The sequence below is a fragment of the Odocoileus virginianus genome, chromosome 4 (assembly GCF_023699985.2).
Source record: "Odocoileus virginianus isolate 20LAN1187 ecotype Illinois chromosome 4, Ovbor_1.2, whole genome shotgun sequence".
Taxonomy (NCBI): Eukaryota; Metazoa; Chordata; class Mammalia; order Artiodactyla; family Cervidae; genus Odocoileus; species Odocoileus virginianus.
In genome coordinates this window covers 89,016,478-89,039,871 of record NC_069677.1, presented here as the reverse complement: position 1 = coordinate 89,039,871, position 23,394 = coordinate 89,016,478, and the positions used below count along the sequence as shown (strand labels likewise).

Here is a 23,394-nt window from a genome sequence, read left to right as displayed (position 1 = left end):
ATAGATGGAAAATCAGCAGGAATATCATAGGCTTGAAGAACACTATCAATTAATTTGACCTAATTTATATTAATAGAACACTGCACACAATAATAGCAAATGCCAATCCTTTTCTTTTTTCAGGATAAAAATTTTCTGGAATTTTTTAAAAATTAATTTTTGTTGAGTATAGTTGCTTTACTCACTGCTCTGTGGTGACCTACATGGAAAGGAAATCTGAAAAAGAGGAGACATATATGTATACATATAGCTGATTCACTTTGCTATGCAGCAGAAACTAGCACAACATTATAAAGCAACTATATTCCAATAAAACTTAATTGTAAAAAATTCCAGAAACACACATTGTTTTCAAGTACGTATGAAACATTTACCAAGATAGACCACATTGTGTATCAAAAAAAAAATTCTCAAAACTTTAAAGGATTCAAGTCATTCCAAGTATATTCTCTGACCAAAGCAGAATTAAGTTGAAGTCAGTAACAGGAAAATGTATTTAGAAACCAAGTAAAGCCCTTCTAAATAACCCATAGTCAAAGAAGAAATCAAAGGGGATATTAGCAAGTATTTTGAAAGTAATGAAAATAGAAATCACCATATACCAGAATTTGTGAGATTCCACTAAAGGCAGTACTTTGGAGATCTTGCATAGCATTAAATGCCTATAATGGTAAAGAAGAAAGATTTCAAATCAGTGACCTCAATTTTCATTTTGAGAAACCAGAAAAAAAGGAACAAGCTTAACCTAACGTAAGGAGAAATAAGGAGTAATAAAATTCAAACAGAAGTCAATGAAATAGAAAAGAGAAAAGAAGAAGAGAGAAGCATAGGAAAAGGAAGGAAAAATGAAAGCACAACTCTTCCAAGTCAAATGAGAGTTCGGACTCAGAATGACGAGTGCCTGGCTTGTTCAACATTCTCTTCTCAAAAAGCAAACCCTGTGGCCAAAGATGAGGCCCCGTGGAGGAAGGTGGAGTCAGGGAGGAGAGAGAGACGCCCAGAGGGAGCACGTGTGATGTCCCCGGGGGCGGTTCTCACCTGCCTTCCAGGGAGGATGCGAGTTGCGTGTTGCCGGGTTCTCGCTCTGGACACGCCTGACTCCAGGCTGGAGAGCTTTCCCCTCCTGCTCCTCGCTGCTGATCTCTGCGGGCCCCAGCTCCTCAGAAGCGCCGCGGGCAGGGCGGCCAGATGAAGGGAGTCGGAGCAGCTCCTCCAGGTGCTGCTGAAGGCTCCACCTCCGGGGTGGAGCTACTTACGCCCCGAGATCTCAGGCTGGACTTCCCTCTGGTGCTGCAGATAATAAAAGCTCACTATTTATTAAAAAAAAAAAAGAAAAAAGAATAAAATCAAAGTGGTTTTTTTTTTCTATAAGAGCAATTAAATAGGCAAACCTATAGTCAAACTCACCGGTGAAAATGCAAATGCAAATTACCAACATCAGGAATGAGAGAAGAGACATATTCTACAGATATTAAAAGGATAGTCAGGGAACACGTCAGCAGTTTTTGCTTACGTGTGTGTGTACTTGGATTTCCCAAATGGCGCTACTGGTAAAGAACCTGCCAGCCCATGCAGATAGGAGACACGGGTTCCATCCCTGGGTCAAGAAGACTCCCTGGAGGAGGGCATGGCTACCCACTCCAGTATTCTTGCCTGGTGAATCCCATGGACAGAGGAGCCTGGCCGGCTACAGTCCATAGGGTCGCAAAGAGTTGAACCCAACTGAAGCGACTTAGCATGCACGCTCCTGTGTGTGCTCAGGCACTCAATCATGTCCGACTCTTTTGTGACCCCATGGACTGTAGTTTTTGCCTATCAATTAGACATTTTAGGTGAAATAGGCAAATTACTTGCAGTGCACTAATTACCAAAGCTCACTCAGGGAAAAGTAACCTAAATATTTATTCCTAAACCTGGATTAACAAAATTGAATTTGTAGTTCAAAACTTTCCATAAGGAAAACTCGAGGTCAAGATGACTTCACTGGTGAATTCAACAAAACATTTAAGGAAGAAATAGTATCAATTCTGCACAAACTCTTACAGAATATTAAAGAGGAAGGAATGCTTCTGAACTCATTCTTTGAAGCTAAAACCACACAAAGACATTACATGAAAAGGAAACTACAGACCAACATTCCTTGTAAACGCAGATGCAAAAATTCTAAACAAAACTTTGGCAAATCAAATCCAACAATATTAGATAAATTGTGGCAATTTTTATACATGTATACTTATATCAAAACATTGTGTACTTTATTAGTATTTTTTCCATTCAATTTTTAAACTTTTTATTGAGATATAGTTGATTCACAATGTTGTGTTGGTTTCAGATGTACAGCAAAGTGATTCAGTTATAATACATATATCCATGTGTGTGTGTATATATGTATATATTCTTTTAAAAATTCTTTTCCAGATAGATTATTACAAACTATTGAATATAGTTACATATGCTATACAATAGGCCATTGTTGCTTATCTATATTATACACAGTAGTGTGTATATGTGAATCCCAAACTCTTAATTTATCCTCCCACCATTTTCCTTTTCTGTATCTGTGATCTATTTCTGTTTGTGAATAAATTCATATGTATCATTTTTCAGATTCCACATATAAGCAGTATCGTAGCATGTTTATCTTTCTATGTCGGGTTCACTTCATTTAGTGTGATAACCTCTAAATGAAGTAGTATAGATCTGTCCATGTAGCTACAAAAGGCATTATTTCATTCTTTTTTATGGCTAAGTAATATTCTACTGTGTATATGTACCACATCTTCTTTATCCATTCACCTGTCAATGGACACTTAGGTTGCTTCCACGTCTTGGCTATTGTAAATACTGTTGCTATGAATAGTAGGGTGTGTGTATCCTTTCAAATTATAGTTTATTTCAGATATATGTTCCAGAGTAGGGTTAGTTTTTTAAGGAATTTCCATACTATTCTCCATAATAGCTATACCAATTTACATTCCCACCAACAATTAGGAGGGTTCTTTTTTCTTCACACCCTGTCCGTCATTTATTTTGTGTAGACTTTTTGATGAACATTGTACATTTTAAACATATACAAATTTTATTTATCAGAAAAAATCCTATAATAGATAAAATAGATAATGTGGAGTTGGCCCCAGAAAAGCAGAAATCGTTGAGCATGGGAAAGTCATCTGATAATATTTGCCCTGTTAATAACATCACTCGTGATATTGTTTCTCTGTATTCTATTTCAATATTAAACTTCTGTGGCATTCATAAAGGTTAATCAATTCATCTGTGAGGTTGTAGTGAGGATCAAGCTAAATAATAGATGAAAAGCCTTAATAACAGGCCAAGCACAGTTGGACAGTAATACATTTTTGCCAGTTAGGGATCTACTTCTTGCCTGATTAGGTTCACAAACACATCTCTTTCATAGAAAAAAGAAAAGAACATTGATCATGTCCTTCCTGTATTTCTGAGCTGGCATTTCCTGTTGTGGCCTCACCAACCAGCCATTGTCCACATGATTTTGGACATGATTTCATGACCCTTCAGAGCTGCTTGAAGTGCTAGCCTCCAACAAGATAAGAAGTTGGCCTTAAAGTGTAAATTGAGGCACTATTTCCTTCATTGAGAAAGTCTTGCTAATGAAATCAATGAAATAATATGTGTGTTTAGTGATGTAGTGGACCTCCTTACATCATGGTGCAAGCTTCTTATCTTGTCATGGGCCAGTAATCTGTGAATTGGCACTTTGACCACCAAGGTGTTAGAGTATGTCGTGTCTTACACAAAATTTCGATTCTGAAGTCAGCATTTATAGTTGCTCTCATTGCGTCATACTATGGTACATATTTTAAACATGTATATAAAGATCATTAATAAATGTGATTTTGACATGTTTACTTTTCTCTTGGGGTCATTATATATAATGAAATCTCATGCAATATGTACTCCAAATTTTGCAACCAAAAATTAGTTTTAGTTACAACTGAAGTAGTAAAACTAGCTGTATGTTTCTTACCTTGTTTATGTGAGAATAGCAGGAGGATCAGTCAATCCTTTGACAAAGATCAGAGATGGGGTAAGTTTCTTCACATGTGACAGTATCTGTTGAATGATAGCAGCTCTCCACATGTTGTGTAGAGATGAACTTAGAGAATGTATCTGAGAACAAGTACTGATATTGACTAGTACCCTCTGCCATGGGTATGGGGATGAGTACTGCCATCCTGGGCTAGGAATCCCAAGTTTATCCTCCTACTAAAAACAGTGACTTGAGTTATTCTGTTGCAGGACATGAAAACCTTGGCAGAAAAGAAGAACCAGGTCTTACTTATGAAAGTAGAGATGCCTCTCTTCAAGAATATTACATGGATGTGACTTTTCTCGTAGATGCTTCCAAAAGAATAGGAAGTGATGAGTTTAAGGATGTGAAAGCTTTTATAAGCTCCGTGCTTGATTATTTTCATCTGGCCCCAGATCCACTGACCTCCACCTTGGGAGACAGAGTAGCAGTCGTGACCTACTCTCCTCCAGGCTATATGCCCAACACAGAAGAATGCCCTGTCTACCTAGAATTTGATTTGGTCACTTATAACAGTGTACACCAAATGAAACATCATCTCCAAGACTCCCTTCAGCAGCTCAATGGAGATGTTTTTATGGGTCATGCCCTTCAGTGGACACTTGACAATGTCTTTGCAGGAACTCCCAAGCTGAGGAAAAACAAAGTTATCTTTGTTATATCTGCTGGTGAGACCAACCCTTTAGACAGGGAAGTCTTAAGAAATGTGTCTCTGAGAGCCAAGTGTCAGGGCTACTCCATATTTGTGTTTTCTTTTGGTCCTGGACACAATGACAAGGAATTAGAAGAATTAGCCAGCCACCCACTGGATCATCACTTAGTCCAGCTTGGCCGAACCCACAAGCCAGATTTGAACTATATCATCAAATTTGTCAAGCCATTTGTTCATTCAATCAGACGTAAGTCATTAAAGTTTTCTTTTCTGTTGCTTTTGCAATAGATATCTCTGTGTACAATCCACCAGTAACATGATTCTCATTTTCATCAATAGTGGTGGAGTCTTAGGTGTGAGCAGGAGGCAGTGAGAAAACCACAGAGAAAACCCCAGGTCCTCGTGACCTTGAGAAACTAATAAGTATCTTTTAAACCCTAACCTGTGAGGGCTTATTATGTGTCAAGTTTTTTTAAGGAGTGGATCATTTAATCCTCAGGATGGCCCTCAAAGGAGAGTAGTACTGAGGTTCAGAGGTATTAAATCAGTTGCTCAAATGCTCACAGTTAATAGTTAGCAAATTCTAGACTCAGTCCTATGCATTCTGACCCCAAAGTTGTGCTCTTGTCCATTAAGCTGTACTTTAATTATTAAAGCCTTAATGAAAGTATTACAGTGACATCACTCTAGTAAGTAATACTCCACTCCCACTACCCTCCATCTACTCCAAGGAATTCTGTTTTACCTTGTCACTGTAAGCCAACTTTGGTTCTGGCTTCAATTATTAAGAGCCATGGGCATGAATCTCTTGTAGAGACTCTGTCTCAGACAGCTGGCTCGGGGACAGCCAGGCAAGGAGTTTGAGGGTATCTTTGCATAGTAGGCATTTGAGAGAGGCCTCCCAGTCTCTGTCTACATGTCATAATTCCAGGCATGGTTATAGTAGAAAACCTAAGGGCTGTAGCATCAAGCCAGTCCTGGCCGGTGCCGGGAATTAGGAGTGCAGCAGAGACCACACTGAACGTTTGTATGTAGCTCCTACAAGTTCAGTGGGAAATCACAGGGATACAGATTTTTCTGGCACTCATAAAGCCCATGGCTCACAGAACCCTCAGAAATCTTGGCACTCTTGTAGATTTATATTTATATTTAGTGGCAAGCTTGTCATTTGAAAAAAAAAAAAAAGATGCCTTCTTCTAAACTCAAGATAAGTAAGGCAGGTAATTTCAATAGTAAATGCTGTCTTCCAGAAAGTCCTCCTTTCAGAAGGAGAAAACAGATGATAGACGGGGTTAAGAGTTATCCTTGAATCATACCACAAGCCTGTAACGCAGAGAGCATGAGAATTTTTGACTGAATCACTGCTACATCTCGCTGACTTTGCTAATGAGGTATTGCAGAGTCAGAAGGTGCATACTTTGCTGAGTCTCTTATAAAATTCATTTGCTCTTGGAAACACCCCCAACTACAGGAAAAAATGAACTGACTTTGGGTGATAGAATATGGAAGGGTAAAATTTAGACTAACTGTCCACTCTCTCTCTAGGTGCCATCAACAAATACCCCCCTGCAGACATGAAACCCAAATGTGTTAACATCACCTCTCTCAGTCCAGAGAATAATGGCATAGAAAACACTGTATTGTGAGTTGACAAATTCACAGTTTGGGTAATATTACCACTAGAAAAAGTTCTTAAGAAAATAATTTGAAATAAAAGTGCATTTTAGTTTTCAGGAGTTTGGTTGTGGGGTATGTGTGTGTGTGTGCACATGTGTGTGTGTTTTAAACATTCCTGATTTGTGACAACATCACAGATCTGGGGTTAATAGCACATAGAATGTGATGCATATTAGAAAGAACCATATTTCTATTTCTGTAGTTTTTATGGAAGAAAAGGGTTATTAACACCTTATTAGTAACTATATAATATCATTCAAATACTGGGTACTGTCAAAACAGAAAATTTATATATCAAAGGTTAGATATAATAGTTTTAGAGAATAAGAAAAAAGATGAAAAACTCATAAAGCAGCAACAAAAACATACCGTTTTGAAACAGTACCCATATGGGGTCGGTGGAAAGAATTCTTTTTTAGGTTTGATTTTGCAAAGTCCAATCCCAAGTATTCAGTAAAAATTCAGTAGTGAAAATAATATGGTTTGGAGCCCTAAGCCACGGCACAAATGTTTAATTTCCCTTTGGAATATTAAAAAGTTGCCCCTCCAGTCAAATTTCTTACGCAAACTCCATTTGGACTATTCCAATAACATGCATAAAATTGATTCCTGTCACATTAGCTGCCTGTAACTACACTGAATCCTGAAAGGGACTTGGTTAACCTATGTTTCATCGCTTTTCTCTGTTACCTTAGCCTTCTTCCTGAGGTATATGAAATTGAGATGGAGAGCAGTGAGCTTTCGGGTGAACCCAATTCCCAGCAGCAGCATTTCTTTGAATTAGGGAACAGTCATAGTAACAGTTCTGGTATCACCACTGATTTGATCCAGAGGTTATACATGCTCTTTTCATCTGGGGAAATGATGATGAAAGACAAGAAAGAGGCACATTCAGAAGAAATTACATCTCCAGCAAATGACAGACAAGATGAAAAAGGTAACCTTGAGTGCCGAAGAGTTGACAAGCCTGAAATACCCTTGTTTGTCTGGATTTTCCCTCGTAGATGAGTGATTAGAGCTCATCGGAATGAGTAGAGATGGCATAACAGAGGGGTTTATCATCTAGGCTACATGGGGTCCCCAAAACAAGGGGACAAAGGAGATAAAACTCTAGAAGGGCGAAAAAAGGGGGCCACGGGTGTTGACAAAAGCAGAACTAGATAAGAATGTCTGGGGTGAGTCAAGGCATAGAAACATGACAGGGACAGGAGGGAGAACCACAGGAGAAGCTCTGCATTCTTGGGGAGATGGGAGAGGAGAGGGGCTGAATGACAGGCCTCCAGAATGTGAAGGCTAGGGGTCTGCTTTATCCCTTGGTGACCAGCGCTTTCCTGGCTTCAAAGAAGGCTTCTGGCTGAGCCCCAGTGCAGCAGAGACCAGACAGGACACGGCTGCCACGGTTCTGAGATCTCTACGTGCTTCTTGGGGTGCGTGGGGAAGTGGCTATGAGCCTGCAGCAAAGAGAAAATAGAGAGGGAGAAGAGGCAGCCGTAGCTGGTTTTAGAGCGACTGTTCACAATCTCTGCTGTGTACCAAATCATGGGGAAGTTATTTTAAAATAAGTATTCCTGAATATCTACTAAAGGTGAAAATAGGCATATCCTATGAGCCATCAATTTTACTGCAATCTCTATACCCAACAGAAAAATATATATTTACCAAAGGTCAGGTACTAGAATGTTCATAGCAGAATTATTTGTAACGGCCTCAAAGTGGTAACAGAGATGCCCAACAGTGATTTGATAAACATTTGTACAGTTATATAATAAAGCACTGTGTATTTGTACATTACGTATGTAATATACTCTATGTGCTGTGCTGTGCTTAGTCACTCAGTTGTGTCCGAATCTTTGCAACCCTGTGGACTGCAGCCCACCAGGCTCCTCTGTCCATGGAGATGCTCCAGGCAAGAATACTGGAGTGGGTTGCAAGCCCTCATCCAGGGGATCTTTCCGATCCAGGGATCAAACCAGGTCTCCCACATTGCAGGCAGATTCTTTATGACCTGAGCCACTGGAAAGCCCCAAACACTATATACATATGTATACAAGTGTGTATGCTTCATATATATATATACACATATGTACAATGTTTATCATGTTATATAGTATATACTATATAATGAATGCATATACTATATATAATCTACATATATGTAAATGTATATGAAGTATATTTTCATTTTACATATATAGGATTATATTATATATACAATGTATGTATATATAATATATAGTATATATGGGATTCCCAGGTGGCGCTAGTTGTAAAGAACCTGCCTGCCAATGCAGGAGATGTCAGAGACGAGGGTTCAATCCCTGGGAAGGGAAGATCCCTTGGATAAGAAAATGGCAACCCACCCTGGTATCTTTGCCTGGAAAATCACATGGACAGAGAAGCCTATCAGGCTACAGTCCATGGGGTCATGAAGAGTCAGACATGACTGAGATGACTTAGCACTACAGTACATATAGTATATACTATATTATGAGGCTTCCCAGGTGACGCTAGCAGTAAAGAATCTGCCTGCCAATTCAGGAGGCTCAAGAGTTGCGGGTTCAATTCCTGGGTTGGGAAGATCCCCTGGAGTAGGAAATGGCAATCTACTCCAGTATTTTTGCCTGAAAAATTCCATGGACAGAGGAGCCTGGAAAGCTACAGTCCATGGGGACACAAAGAGTCAGACATGGCTGAGCATGCTCATACATACTATATCTACACTTATACCATATCTAATATATGTATAGTATATGTAAGGCATAACATTTACATTGTATATATGTATGTAGGTAAACTATGTGAAAGTTGCTCAGTTGTGTCCAACTCTGTGACTCCATGGATTATACAGTCCGTAGAATTCTCCAGGCCAGAATACTGCAGTGCGTAGCCTTTCCCTTCTTCAGGGTATCTTCCCAACCCAGGGATCAAACCCAGGTCTCCTGTATTGCAGGCAGATTCTTTACCAGCTGAGCCACAATATATATATAATGTATGTGTACATTGTACAAATAGTAGAATATTGTATATATATGTATGCATGTATACTTTATATACATATACATATGTTATCTTCATATATACTATATATATTAGATATGAGTTAAATTGTATATAATACATGGAATATAATAAAATGAGCAAAATTGTGGAAAACAAGAAGTGAAGATAGAGAAAAGTATAGACATGTGAGAGAAGATAAGATGCAAGAAAAGGAAAAATAAATATAAACATGATGAAATATCTGATCTGGTCGAGAAAGACTAAACCTACTTTGGTCTCAGGAGGCAGTGAACCCTTACCATCTCTCTTTCCCACTAATTGCAGCTGAAAACTCTGGAAAAAAAACAAAAAGTAACTCCTTAAGAACTCTGAGCAGTAAGCAGAAGCAGACATTGTGAAAGGGAATGAGTTTCCCATTTTCTATTCTCTTTTCTCTTTTGGCCATGTGCAGAGCTGGGTCTGCAAGATGGCCATGCAGCAGGTGGCTGAAACTTGATAGAAACCTCGTATTTCTGGCCAGGAACACTAGGAAATTCTGTGTGTCCAAGATTATGAAAGAAAAACCCATTTTTTCCTTCCTTTCTCTTGTGGTTTTGCTCTAAAGGTGGACTCTAGTTTAGAGCTGAATATAAGGCTAGACAGCTGAAATTGAGAAGTCTTATCTTTTGGAGCGTGGTAACTGAGAAGACAGGACCTGTTGGTCAGCATGTGGGGGTAGCCTCATAAAAGAGAGCCGGAGGGAGGAGTTCTCTAATTTTAATCATGGGAACTCTGTAAGTCCCAGAATCTCCCCTAAACTGTACGTGGATTGGAAAGAACCAAAACAGGATAGCATAGATTTTGAACACTAAGCTGTGATTGAAACCACTGCCCATAGAAAGTGAGACACTGACATTCTGAACCTAGTATATTGATTGTCTTGCCTACTTAAAAAGTTAAAATTCTATAGAGAATTATGGTAGACTCAGAATCTATAAAATATAATATTCAAAGAAGTTACAGTGTAAATATAGGAATATTGCATGCATGCTAAGTCACTTCAGTTGTGTCTGACTCTGTGTGACCCCATGGACCCTAGCCCATCAGGCTCCTCCATCCACAGGGTTCTCCAGGCAGGAACACTGGAGTGGGTTGCCATGCCCTCCTCCAGGGGATCTTCCCAACCCAGGGATCAAACCTGTATCTCTTACTGTCTCCTGCATTGGCAGGTGACTTCATTGACACTAGAGCCACCTAGGAAGCCCATAATGGAAATTCAGTCAGCCATAAAAAAAGAATGAAATAATGTCATTTGTATCAACATGGATGAACCTAGAGAGTATTATACTAAGTGAAGTAATCCAAACAGAGAAAGACAAATACCCTGTGATATCACTTATATGTGGGAAAAATTACAAATGAACCTCCTTACAAAACAGAAATAGATCTACAGACATAGAAAACAAATTTAAGGTTATCAAAAGGAGAGGGGGGATGAATAACTTAGGAGTTTGAGGTTAACATACACACACTACTGTATATAAAATAGATAACAAGCAAGGACCTACTGTCTAGCACCAGGAACTATACTTACTGTTTATACATGCATGTGTGTTCTTTTCCTTCAGTTGTGTCTGATGCTTTGTGACGCTCCAGACGGTAGCCTGCTAGCTGCCTCTGTTCATGGGCTTCTCCAGGCAAGAGTACTGGAGTGGGATGCCATACTGTTCTCAAGGGTATCTTTCCAACCCAGGGATCGAACCCATGTCTCTTAGGTCTCCTGCACTGATACACAGGTTCTTTATCTCTAGCACCACCTGGGAAGCTTACTCAATATTTTATAATAACCTGTAAGTTTATTATAGAATCTGAAAAAGAAAACAAACACATATATATGTATATATGTTTGTATGTATAACTGAATCATTGTGCTGTACACCTAAAATTAACATAGCATTGTAAATCAACTATAATTTAATAAATATATTTTAAAAACACCGAGATACTTAAAACCTAAAAAAAAAAAAAAACTTTTTGTATACAATCCAAAATTATTTAACATAACAGAGAGCAAGTAGCTGTGAACAGCATTCAAATGAAAAGACAACAGATGCCAACTTTCAAATTGACTGAGATATTGCAATTATCAGACAAAGGCATTACAGCAGCTGTTATAATTGTGCTCCAGGAGATGTGAGTGCTGAGTCGCTTTAGTCATGTCTGATTCTTGGCGACCCTAAGGACTGTAAGCCGCCAGGCTTCTCTGTCCATGGGGATTCTCCAGGCAAGAATACTGGAGCGGGCTGCCTTCTTTTGCAATCTCTATTCCTCTGCTGAGAATATCTGGCGTTCTGTTCAAATTGTTTATGTGCTCTATGAGATAAACATAAGAAATCTGAACAGGACCGATAAACAGAGATTACCAAAAAAGGACCGAAAAGAAGCTTTAAAAGAAAAAGTTACAATCTCTGAAATTTAAAAAATTCTCTGGATGAGCTCAGGAGCAGAGTGAAGACAGGGGAAAGAGTCAGTGAATTTCAGGGTAGATTCATTACATGATCTGAAGAGAGAAAGGAGACTTTTTAAAATGAGCAAAGGTGGACAGCATAGCCAGAGAAGAAGGACGTGTGTTCATTTTCTCCTGCCAGATCACCACAATCACAACTAGTTGTTGAACAGCCATCAATAGAAAGACACTGGACCCACCAAAAAAAGACATCCCACATCCAAGGACAAAGCAGAAACCACAGCAAGATGTTAGGAGGGGTGCAATCATGATAAAATCAAATCCTATACCCGCTGGATTGGCGACCTACAAACTGGAGAGCAAGAATACTAAGGACGTTCTTGCACTGCTGTGAAGGTCCTAGGTCCCACATTGGTCTCACCAGCCTGGGGATCTGACAGAGGGACTGGGAATCCCCAGGGAATCTGACTTTGAAGTCCAGGGTGATTTGATTACAGGACCTCCACGGGACTGGGAGAAACAGAGACTCCACTCTTGAAGGGCACAAAAAATAAAAACCTATGTATGCACCAGGACCCAAGGGCAAGGAGCAGTGACCCCACAGGAGTGCTTGAGGCTCTCCTGCAGGGGCGTGGGTTGGTAGTTCAGCCTGCCGCAGGCACGGGGCAGTGGCAGCAACAGTCCCGGGAGATGTGTCTTGGCGTAAGTCCCCTTGGAGGTCACCAGTAGTCCTACCGTAGAGCCTGTAGCCTCAGGCCAAATAAGTAACAGGGAGGGAGCGCAGCCCCACCCGTCAGCAGACAATTGGATTAAAGTTTTACTGAGCACTGACCCTGCCCAGAGAGCAAGAAGCATTTTCCCCCACAGCCAGCCCCTCCCATCAGGAAGCTTGCAGAGCCTCTTATCCTCAGCCACCAGAGGACAGACAGAAGAAACAAGAATTCCAATCCCAGCAGCCTCCAGAACTAATACCACAATCACAGAAAGCTTACCAAGATGAAATAGGATTATGTCCTAGATGAAGGAAGAAGATAAATCCCCAGAAAAACAACTAAATGAAGTGGAGGTATGCAACCTCCCAGAAAAAGAAGTCAGAATAATGATAGTGAAGATGACCCAGGATCTCAGAAAAAGGATGGAGAAGATGCAAGAAATGTTCACCAAAGCCCTAGAAGAACCCAAGTACAAACAAACAGAGATGAACAACAGACTAGAAGGGATTGATAGCAGAATAACTGAGGTAGAAGAACAGAAAAGTGATCTGGAAGATAGGACGGTGGAAATCCATGGTGGAAAACAGAATATAAAACATGAGTGAAAAGAAATGAAGACAGCCTAAGAGACCTCTGGGACAACATTAAACGCTCCAACATTCACATTATAGGGGTCCCAGAAGGTGAAGAGAAAGAGAAAGGGACCAAAGAAGATATTTAAAAATGAACAGAGTCTGGAAACTTGAACAATATGAAAGAGTAACTTTTGTTTCATTGGTGTTCTAGAAGGAAAGTAGAAAGGGATCCATTCAGGGAAAAAAAAAAAAAAGAATTGAGAAAATAATGGCCAAAACTTCCCAAATTGGTAAAAGAGACAATGTTATGATTTTAAAAGTTCAAAGAAAACCCCACTCAGATGTATCAAAATCAAACTGCTGAAAACAAAGGAGAAATAAACAATCTGGAAGCAGAAGCTTCCCTGGTGGCTCAGAGGGTAAAGCACCTGTCTGCAGTGTGGGAGACCTGGGTTCGATCCCTGGGTCGGGAAGATCCCCTGGAGAAGGAAACAGCAACCCATTCCAGTATTCTTGCCTGGAAAATCCCATGGATGGAGGAGCTTGGTGGGCTACATACAGTCCACAGGGTCACAAGGAGTCAAACATGAGTCAGTGACTTCACTTTCGCAAAAGAAAGGAATAATTATTGCAATGACTGTAGATTTTTCATCAGAAGCCATGGAGGCCAGATGGCGGTGGAACACCATTTTTTCTTTAAAGTGCTTGAAGGAAGGGACTGTGAACACAGAACTTGGTACTCAACAAAGATAGCTGTCCAGAGTGAAGACAAATTAAAGACGTTTCCAGATAAAGGAAAACTAAGAGAATTTGTTGCCAGCATATCTATTCTAAAAGGACAACTGTAATAGGAAGAAACCTGAGTGAGCTCAAGTGACTGGGGAGTGGATGGAGGGGAGGACAAACTGGTCAGGTGAGACAGAAGAAGAGACAGGAGTGAGGAATCAAGGACGGGCGGGAAGGGAGGCTGGTTGAGGAAGGGGAAGCGTCAGGTACCGACACAGCTCACCCCTGCACAGAGCTCTCCATTTATAAGGCAGTCTCAGTAACATGATCTCATGTGGATCCCCTCCAAAGGTAGGAGACAGGGATTAATAACCTTCCTGCGCAGATGGAGAAACTGAAGCTCACAGAGGTTACGTGGGCTTGACCCTGACCGGGCACCTCCTGATTCGGTGTGCTCTCGCAACCTTGGAAGGAGGAATCTGGTAAATCAGGACAGAGAGGATGGGTGTAAGAGCGGAAGTCTTCGTCAACTCAAGCTGCCATGCCGTGTGCCACAGGCTGGATGAACAGCTGTAATCTATTTTCTCCCAGCTCCGGAGGCTGGGAAGTCCGAGACGAGGGGACCAGCCAATCTGCTTCCTGTGAGAGCTCTTTCCTGGTGTGCAGACGGCCACCATCTCCCCGGGAGCTGACACAGTGGACACTCCTAGCGTCTCTTCCTCTCGTAATTGCACCACGTCTATCACATCAGGCCCACAGCCTGATGACTTCATTTAACATGAATTACCTCCTTCAAGTGGCAACCCACTCCAGTACTCTTGCCTGGAAAATCCCAAGGACAGAGGAGCCTGGTAGGCTGCAGTCCATGGGGTCACAAAGAGTCAGACGTGACTCAGCAACTTCACTTTCACTTTCACCTTCTTCAAGGCCCTGCATCCAATACGGTTACGTGGGGGTTAGGCCTTCAACATATGAATCTGGGGAGACGTAGCAGGGAATATGGGCTTCCCCAGTGTCTCAACAGTAAAGAACTCACCTTCTGGTATAGGAGACCCAGGTTCAATCCCTAGGTTGGGAAGACCCCCTGGAGAAGGGAATGCTAACCCACTCCAGTATTCTTGCCTGGAAAATCCCATGGACAGACTAGCCTGGCGGACTACAGTCCATGGGGTCATAAAGAGTTGGACATGACTGAGCGACTAAACACGACAGTAGGGAATATAATTAACAATGTAAGCACAGGAATTACAGGCAGAGTCTTTACCATCTGAGGCGCCAGGGAAGCCCTCCACTTCTGCATGTCTGATGTGTAATAAAATAGAAAAACGGAGAAAACTTCTGAAGGGGAGAAATTATGAGAAATGACAATAAATGAGAAAGTTACTGATAATGCTTGCTTGATTGCAATCCTGATTTTACTAACCTTGGCATTTTCAGCCATACCTTGAAATACCAGAGAATGTGATTTAATTGATGTGAGTGTAGGCTTGGCAATTGAACAGTCAGCAAATATCAAGCAGATTATAATGCATAGACGCATTTGGGAAACACAGATTTAGGGGGATCTTTCCCTCGCTTGAGCTGCCCCAGTGGCTCACTGGTAAAGAATCTGCCTTGCAATTCAGCAGCTGCAGGAGATGGTGGTTTGATCCCTGGGTGGGGAAGATCCCCTGGAGAAGGGCATGGCAACCCACTCCAGTATTCTCGCCTGGAGAATCCCATAGACAGAGGAGCCTGGCGGGCTACAGTCCATGGGGTCACAAAGAGTCGGACAGGACTGAGCGACTAACCCTATCACTATAGAAGTGGATGATGTCTTTAATCATTTCTCTCGGAGAAGTCTAGCTGACTGATTGATTTGGTGACTTGGTCAGCCCCGCTCCTTTAAGTCTGTCTGAGTCTCTTCAGAACATCTCACTTTGGCTTTCTTCTTAGGCTTATGGGAAATTAGAATTTGAAAATCGGAAAAGCTTTAGAAATCTCTGAGCTGTACTGTATCTTTTTATAGATAAGGAAGTGGAAGATGCAGACATCTGAAGCGTCTTCCCAAAGAACATCCACAGCACCGATGGCTTTGTCACAGTGATTAACACTCTGTAATTAAGTTTCTAAAACAAAAGTACACCCTCAAGCTTGAAAAGGAGATCATTAAACTTACCTCTGGGTTGCTGAAAGGTTGGAAATGGTACCTTTGAAGCTCAGACTACACACTGTGCCTGGTACATAATCAACTAGGCTAGTCCTGTGAATTACCTGCCTGGTAATACGCTGGACAATTAAAAATAAAAATCCATTGTGAAGAACAGTCAGCCTTTACACTGCTTTGCTCACTTGTGTTTTCCCAAAGAGAGGGGGCTTTTCTTTTTACCTGCCCATTTTTTCTGATGTTTTCACTTTATCCACCTACTTAATGTACCTGCTTTCTATTTGCTCATCATAATGTACATTTGCAAGGTTTTGATGTATGTTTTGAAAAGTGTAACTATTCATTTTTCCATTATGCCAACCCAGGGACTCTTTCTTAGCCTTTATTTTTCCATCATTAAGTGCAGCATCTCTCAAAGTGTGGTCCCTGGACCAAGAACGTCAGCATCACCTAGGAATTCATCAGAAATGCAGATTCTTGATTCTACCAAAGACCTACTAAGTCAGAAGCTTGGGTCAGGGCCTTCCAGAAGACTTTGATGCAGGCTAGAGTTTGCCAACCACTGACCTAAATTAGTCTTCTTAATGGGAGTCCTGTCACTAGATATTACAAGTATTTGGGAGAAATCATGTTTCTGTAAAATACTAATAAGTAGGTTTTTGGTTTTTTATTTTGCATAATTTCTCATTGACTTTAATGAGCTCTTTTTCTTTGCAATTCTGAGAGAAGGGCTAATAGTCACGCCCCTTTGACCACAGAATTTTCTATCAGGGAGCATCTCAGTGGGCTCATGTTTTTTATTTTTTTTCCATTTATTTTTCAATGGGCTCATGTTTTATAGAAGCCACTTTGGGAAACAGTAGTTGAAAGAATGAATCCAGAGGTCAGACACGAATTTGAATCTTATTTCTGCCATTACTGGTCATTTGATCCTGGGCACATGGTTTTGCCTCTCTGAGCTTCTGTTCTCCACCTGGGGTAAAAGTAGCCTACATCATAGGCTAATGTGTGCAGTAAATGAAGGTACAGTACTTCAAACAGCAGTTTGCAAGGAGCAAAAGTTTAATAAATGTTAGGTATTATGTAAGATGATGATGATGATGGCAGTCATAGTGGAAAGAAGGCTAAACTGAGAATAAGGCGATCCAGATGCTAGTTTTGTGTCTGTCGGTAACTAGCCTCGAGACCATGAAAAGTCACCTGATTGCCCTGGTCCTCAACTTTCTTTCTTATATTAAGGAGGCACTTGGGCAAGGCTACTGCTTTTTATACTTCAGAACACTGGCGGACATACAAGGACTTTCAAATGCGTGGATTTCTAAGAAATAGTACTAAAGGACTCTATCTCCCTGAGACTGGTTACGTATGAAGAATGATGGAGACCTCCTTTCCTGTATCCCCTTTTACAAGTGCTCCCATGTCACCCACACAAGGAATGGCACATTTCTCAGGCATTCTAAGCCTTTGGATGACAGTTTGCCCAGGTGTAAAGTCTTCTGGCGGAAGCACAGGCTGGGGGACGTGTTGCCAAAGTGCCCTTTAAATGCTGGATCTGTAGGCCTTCTTTACACCAGGTAAGAATTCAGAGCTTTCCCATTCTGCACACGTTTCTATTATGGAGGACGTGTGTTGCTAGAGCTCGAGTATTGAAACTCATGTTTGGATATTCTGAATCCAGATAGGTGACAGAGTGAGCATGATTGGAGTTATGGTAAATCTCATTTAGTAATCCAGCCTGTTCCATTTCCCTTGTCAAAGGATACAGCTTTCCCGAGTAAAAATTCTGAGAACAAAGCAGAGAGCATTACAAGAGAAATGTCGAAGGGGAGCAAGCGTGATTTCACCAAACCAAAAAAATCATAGCAAGAGCCTTACTCATTCAAGTATTTCAGAATGAAATCTCAGGATGTCATAGCAGAGGTCCTTAGCAATGTGCTTATTTCAAATGGAAGAAGAAATCAGAGTCTTTTTAAGGTGGAAATAGTTTTACAGTAAGGACTAGTGGATTGGTTTTACAGTAAAGCCTAGTTCTGCCAATTAGACTACATGGGGATATGTCCTTAAAAATGAATGAGCTAAGTTGCAGCTTCAAAATTCTGAAGAAAAACTATGTGAAACAGAAAAACTATGTAAATCATAAGAAATATTATTTTATCAAAGAAAGTTCGTACCAATGTGTTTATTTATTATGTAAGTGGAAGTTTGTACCTCTTAATCCCCTGAATCCTTTCTAGCTTCCACCCATTTGTTCTCTGTATCTATGAGTCTATTTTTATTTTGTTTTGTTTGCTTATTTTGAATTTTAGATTCCACATATAAGTGAGATCATGTGGTATTCATCTTTCTCTGTCTGACTCATTTTACTTAGCATAAAACTCTCTAGATCTATCCATGTTGTCACAAATGGCAAGATTTCATTTTTATGGCTGAGTAGTATTTCATTATATAGACATATCCATTATATATATTTCATTATATATTTATATATACACAGTACACATTTATATATGTGTGTGTACATATAAATACTCTTTGTATAATTTTGCATATTAATCCCTTATTGGACATACTCTTTGCAAATATTTTCTCCCATTCAGTAGGGTGCCTTTTTGTTTTATTGATACTTTCCTTAACTGCAAAATTTTTTTTAGTTTTACGAACTTTCATTTGTTAATTTTTGCTTTTGTTTCTCTTGCTAAAGAGTCAGTCCTTCAGGAAAGCATGCTGCCTGTGTTTTCTTCTACGAGTTGCATGATTTTAGATCTTGGAGTTAAGTTTTTAATCCATTTGAGTTTATTTTTATGGTGTGAGAAAGCAGTCCAGTTTGATTCTTTTTATGTAGCTGTACAGTTTTCCCAACATAATGTATTGAAGAGGCTGCCTTTTCTCCATTGTGTATACTTGACGCCTTCATTGTAGTTCAACTGATCATATAAGCACAGGTTTATCACTGGGCTCTCAATTCTGTTGCATTAATCTCTATGTCTATTTTCCACTAGTACCATACTATTCTGATGACTGTATTTTTCGTAGTATGGTTTGGAATCAGGGAGCATAATACCTATGGCTTTGTTCTATTTTTCTCAAGACTGATTTGGCTATTTATGCAGGGTCTTTTGGGTTTCCATGCAAATTTTAGAGTTAATTTGTTCTAGTTTTATGAAAAGTGCCACTGATATTTTGATATAGATTGAATTGAATCTGTAGATTGCTTTATGTAATATAATCATTTTAACAATATTAATTCCTCTGATCTATAAGCACAATAAATCTTTCAACCTATTTATATCATCTTCATTTCTTTCATCAATGTCTTATGGGTTTCCAAGCTATTCCTGTGAATTGTGCTTCAGAGTTGTCTTGACTAGAGGCTTTCTTACTCTTTCATAGACTGTTGATTGGTCAAGGGTTGCCTTGACCTCCCAAGTACTCTGGCTGTATGAGGTTAAAGCCACTCCAGTAGCTGAACACAAGCTCTCCAAAGACTAGTATGTGCTGATGCTGGAACCAAAGCTCACACGGAGGTGATCAGGGAAGAGTGGGGAAGAGGGATAGGAGGAGAAATTAATGCCAAAAAATTAGAACTTACTACCAAAAAACGATTAGAGGGATTCTGGGCAGAATCCGTCTATCTCTGCACTTTTCTTTTACCAGTCAGTAAATATGCTAAGCATCAAATTTCAGATCATCAGTGTACCGGTATTTTCCCAGGAAGAAGTATATCTATATTTCCATGTACATGTTGTTCTTTTGTATCTATGATCACACCATTCTTTTATTATGACTATTGAAAACGGCAAAACTAAAAAAAAAAAAAAAGAAAATGGCAAAACTATGTCTCTTTTTCTTCTTATGTGGCATAAAAGGAATAGGTTCTAAAGAGAATATTTTAAATAAATTCAGTGACATTAAGAGCAACACATATTTTTGTTTTGCAGATGGTGAGGACACAAGATGATCATAGCAGAAAAGAACTTAGCTCCACTGGCATGAGAAATTCCATATGGTTCTAACTGGGAAGTATAAATCTTCTATTAGAAGTGGAGTCGTAAGTGGCAGGAATTTTTCACGACTAACATACTAAATTTGTTCTGTTCCAAATCTGAGGGAAAGACTTCTCTGAGTTAAGACATCAATGAACAGACTCAAGAAACTAGGAATGATTTAATTTCTCCTGAGAATCTTGGGACAACTGACCTTGAAGAGTTAACTTAATCCTTTCTTTGACAACCCTGTGTGAGGCATCAGTTGTAATGATGCACCTGCCTACAGGATATTTTTGTCATAATTTTTTATCACATCTATATCTCAAATTGGACAGGAGTAAAAAGGATTTAAGATTAGAATTTCCTAAGAATATTTTCTATTTTTGAGAAATAAAAATCCATGCCCATGTCTTCATTTCTGGTATGTCCCTAGAGCTGCATTTAACACTGATTGACCTGGAAAACCCCATCTGTCCAGCTGCTATCATCATAGACAATGTTTGCCCTTTCCAGGACATTTACAAAACAATGGAATTTATAAGAAAGAAAAAAGTGAGATGAGGCTAACTTTATAAACTGCTATTTTGTGCTGTGATCCTCTGTTTTATATTTTAGCATGCTTTACTCTGTGTGTACTTGATTTTTGCTGCAAACAAAACAAAACATGGAAAAGCACATGCACTCTATGTGACAGAACTGTTCTTGGGAATTACAATGTTAGCAAGAGACAAGTTCTAAAATAAAGGCAAGTTTGACGTGAACACTTGTTCTGTTCATTTTTACTTCACTGTAGTCCAACTCAGACCCATTAGACCACCAGTACAGGATAATTACCAAGTCAGTGAGTATATATTTCATATTTTTAAAGTGACTATGTTAAGGGGTAATACTAAAGGCATTTTTATACTTTCTCTCTATAATTCTCCTTAACAATACTCTTGTGTTCAAATAATTTTTAAATAATCCAATCAACTAATTCTAGATTGTTGAAAATTTTTACAGTAGTCTTTACTGCTCTCTGGGAAGTTCTATAGCAAACTCTACTCATTTAATAAAGTTTTATTTTCCCCTAAGAGTACATCAGATCCCTAAATCTAAAAGTGACATGGGTTATTAAGAATATGAGGCCTGGAGGGAAGGGGTGGGGAAGGAGGTGGGAGGGAAGTTCAGGATGAGGGGGACATGTGTATACCTATGAATGATTCATTCTGATGTATGGCAAAAATCATCACAATAATGTAAAATAATTGTCCTCCAATTAAAATTAATTAATTCGGTTCAGGTCAGTCGCTCAGTCGTGTCTGACTCTTTGCAACCCCATGAATTGCAGCACGCCAGGCCTTCCTGTCCATCATAAACTCCCAGAGTTTACTGAAACTCATGCCCATCGAGTCAGTGATGCCATCCAGCCGTCTCATCCTCTGTCGTCCCCTTCTCCTCCTGCCCCCAATCCCTGCCAGCATCAGGGTCTTTATTAAAAAAAAAAAAAAGTGAGGCCAACTATGGTGAACAGTATGGAGGTTCCCTAAAAAACTGAAAATAGGGCTAATCCAGCAATTCCACTCTGACACACCTATCTGGAGAAAACCATAATTTGAGAGGATACATGACCCCAGGGTCCATTCCAGCACTATTTACAATAGCCAGGACATGGAAGCAACCTAGATGGTCATCAACAGATAAATGGATGAAGGAGCTGTGATACATATATAAAATGGAACACTACTCCCTGGCATGTAGAATCTTTAAAAAAATGATACACGTGACCTTATATACAAAACAGAAACAGACCCATAGACATGGAAAACAAAGGTGTGGTTACCAAAGGGGAAAGGGAGTGGAAGGGATAAGTCAGGAATTTGGGATTAACAGACATGCTATTGTATAAAAAACATATAACCAACAAGGACCTACTATATAGCACAGGGAACTATACTCAAGATTTTATAATAAGGTGTAAAGGAAAAGAATATGAAAAAGAATATATATATATATATATGAGGACTTCCCTGGAGGCTCAGACGGTAAAGCATCTGCCTGCAAGTTGGGAGACCTGGCTTCAATCCCTGAGTCAGGAAGATCTCCTGGAGAAGGAAATGGCAACCCACTGCAGTATTCTTGCCTGGAAAATCCCATGGACAGAGGAGCTGGTAGGCTACATACAGTCCATGGGGTCACAAAGAGTCAGACACGACTGAGCAATTTCACTTCACATACATATATACACAGACACGCATACATGTATATACATGTATGTGAAACTGAATCACTTTGCTCTACAACTGAAACTAATACAACATTCTAAGTCAACTACACTTCAATTTTTTAAAAATGTGAAGCCAGAGAAACTCACATGATGCTGAGGAGAGAATGAAAGGTCTTTGAACAGCATCCTCAGCCACGTCTGGCTAGATTTATGATGCTCATGTCCTACAACCCAGCAACCTCACATTAGATCTACATGCCTCTAGAAAGTCTTACACAGGGTACTCAAGGACCAAATACAAGCACGTTCACTGCAGCACTGTGTGTTTTAGTGAAGACGTGAACCAACCAAAATGCCCTAAATGTGGGATATGCATAGAATGGAATACAATACAGCCATTAAATTGATAAGCTAGAGCTGTGTTTATGGACAAATCTTGAAAAGAGTTGCAGAGGATACATTATGACATCATTCACACAACATTCTAAAACCTGAGAAGCAATATCATGCATTGTTTATGAGTACCCACAAATGGAGATAGAGCATATATGGGGATGATAAACACCAAATTCAAGACAGAAGTTATCTTTCAGTGGGGAGGGGTAAAGCTAAGGTCCAATTGTCCTTATAACACTTTATTTCATAAGCTGGGTGGTGGAAAGTGAGTTTTCCTTATGTAATTTTTTATACATTTTTGGATGCCTCACATATTTCATGATTTAAAAAGTGTAAACGAAGTCATGGAAATAAATGTAAAATTCAAGTAAAGCCTTATGCTATACCTAGAATCATGTTAAGATTGTGAGGAAATAATATGTACATACATACATACACACATATATATATATATATCAGTTCAGTTCAGTTGCTCAGTAGTGTCTGACTCTTTGTGACCCCATGGACTGCTGCAAGCCAGGCCTCCCTGTTCATCACCAACTCCTGGAGTCTACTCAAACTCATGTCCATTGAGTCGGTGGTGCCATCTAACCATCTCATCCTCTGTCGTACCCTTCTCCTCCTGCCTTTGATGTTTCCCAGAATCAGGGTCTTTTCCAATGAGTCAGTTCTTTACATCAGGTGGCCAAAGTATTGGAGCTTCAGCTTCAACATCCGTCTTTCCAATGAATATTCAGGATTGGTTTCCTTTAGGATGGACTGATTGGATCTCCTTTCAGTCCAAGGGACTCTCAAGAGTCTT

General features: G+C 39.8%; 1 protein-coding gene across 3 annotated transcripts in view; it reads left to right on the top strand.

The window, feature by feature from the left end:
* Nucleotides 1-20,751, top strand: part of COL6A5 (collagen type VI alpha 5 chain) — a 150,952-nt gene extending 130,201 nt beyond the window's left edge. Inside the window, exons 38-41 of one of the 3 annotated variants that reach the window (XM_070466994.1) lie at nt 4,279-4,968; nt 6,267-6,363; nt 7,094-7,335; nt 19,943-20,751. In XM_070466994.1, the coding sequence (XP_070323095.1) occupies nt 4,279-4,968; nt 6,267-6,363; nt 7,094-7,335; nt 19,943-19,962 (1,049 nt within the window). In that variant the 3' untranslated portion in view covers nt 19,963-20,751. The remainder of the gene's footprint in view (nt 1-4,278; nt 4,969-6,266; nt 6,364-7,093; nt 7,336-19,942) is intronic. The other 2 variants (XM_070466995.1, XM_070466996.1) reach the window with 2 other exon arrangements.
* Nucleotides 20,752-23,394: the final 2,643 nt, after the last annotated feature.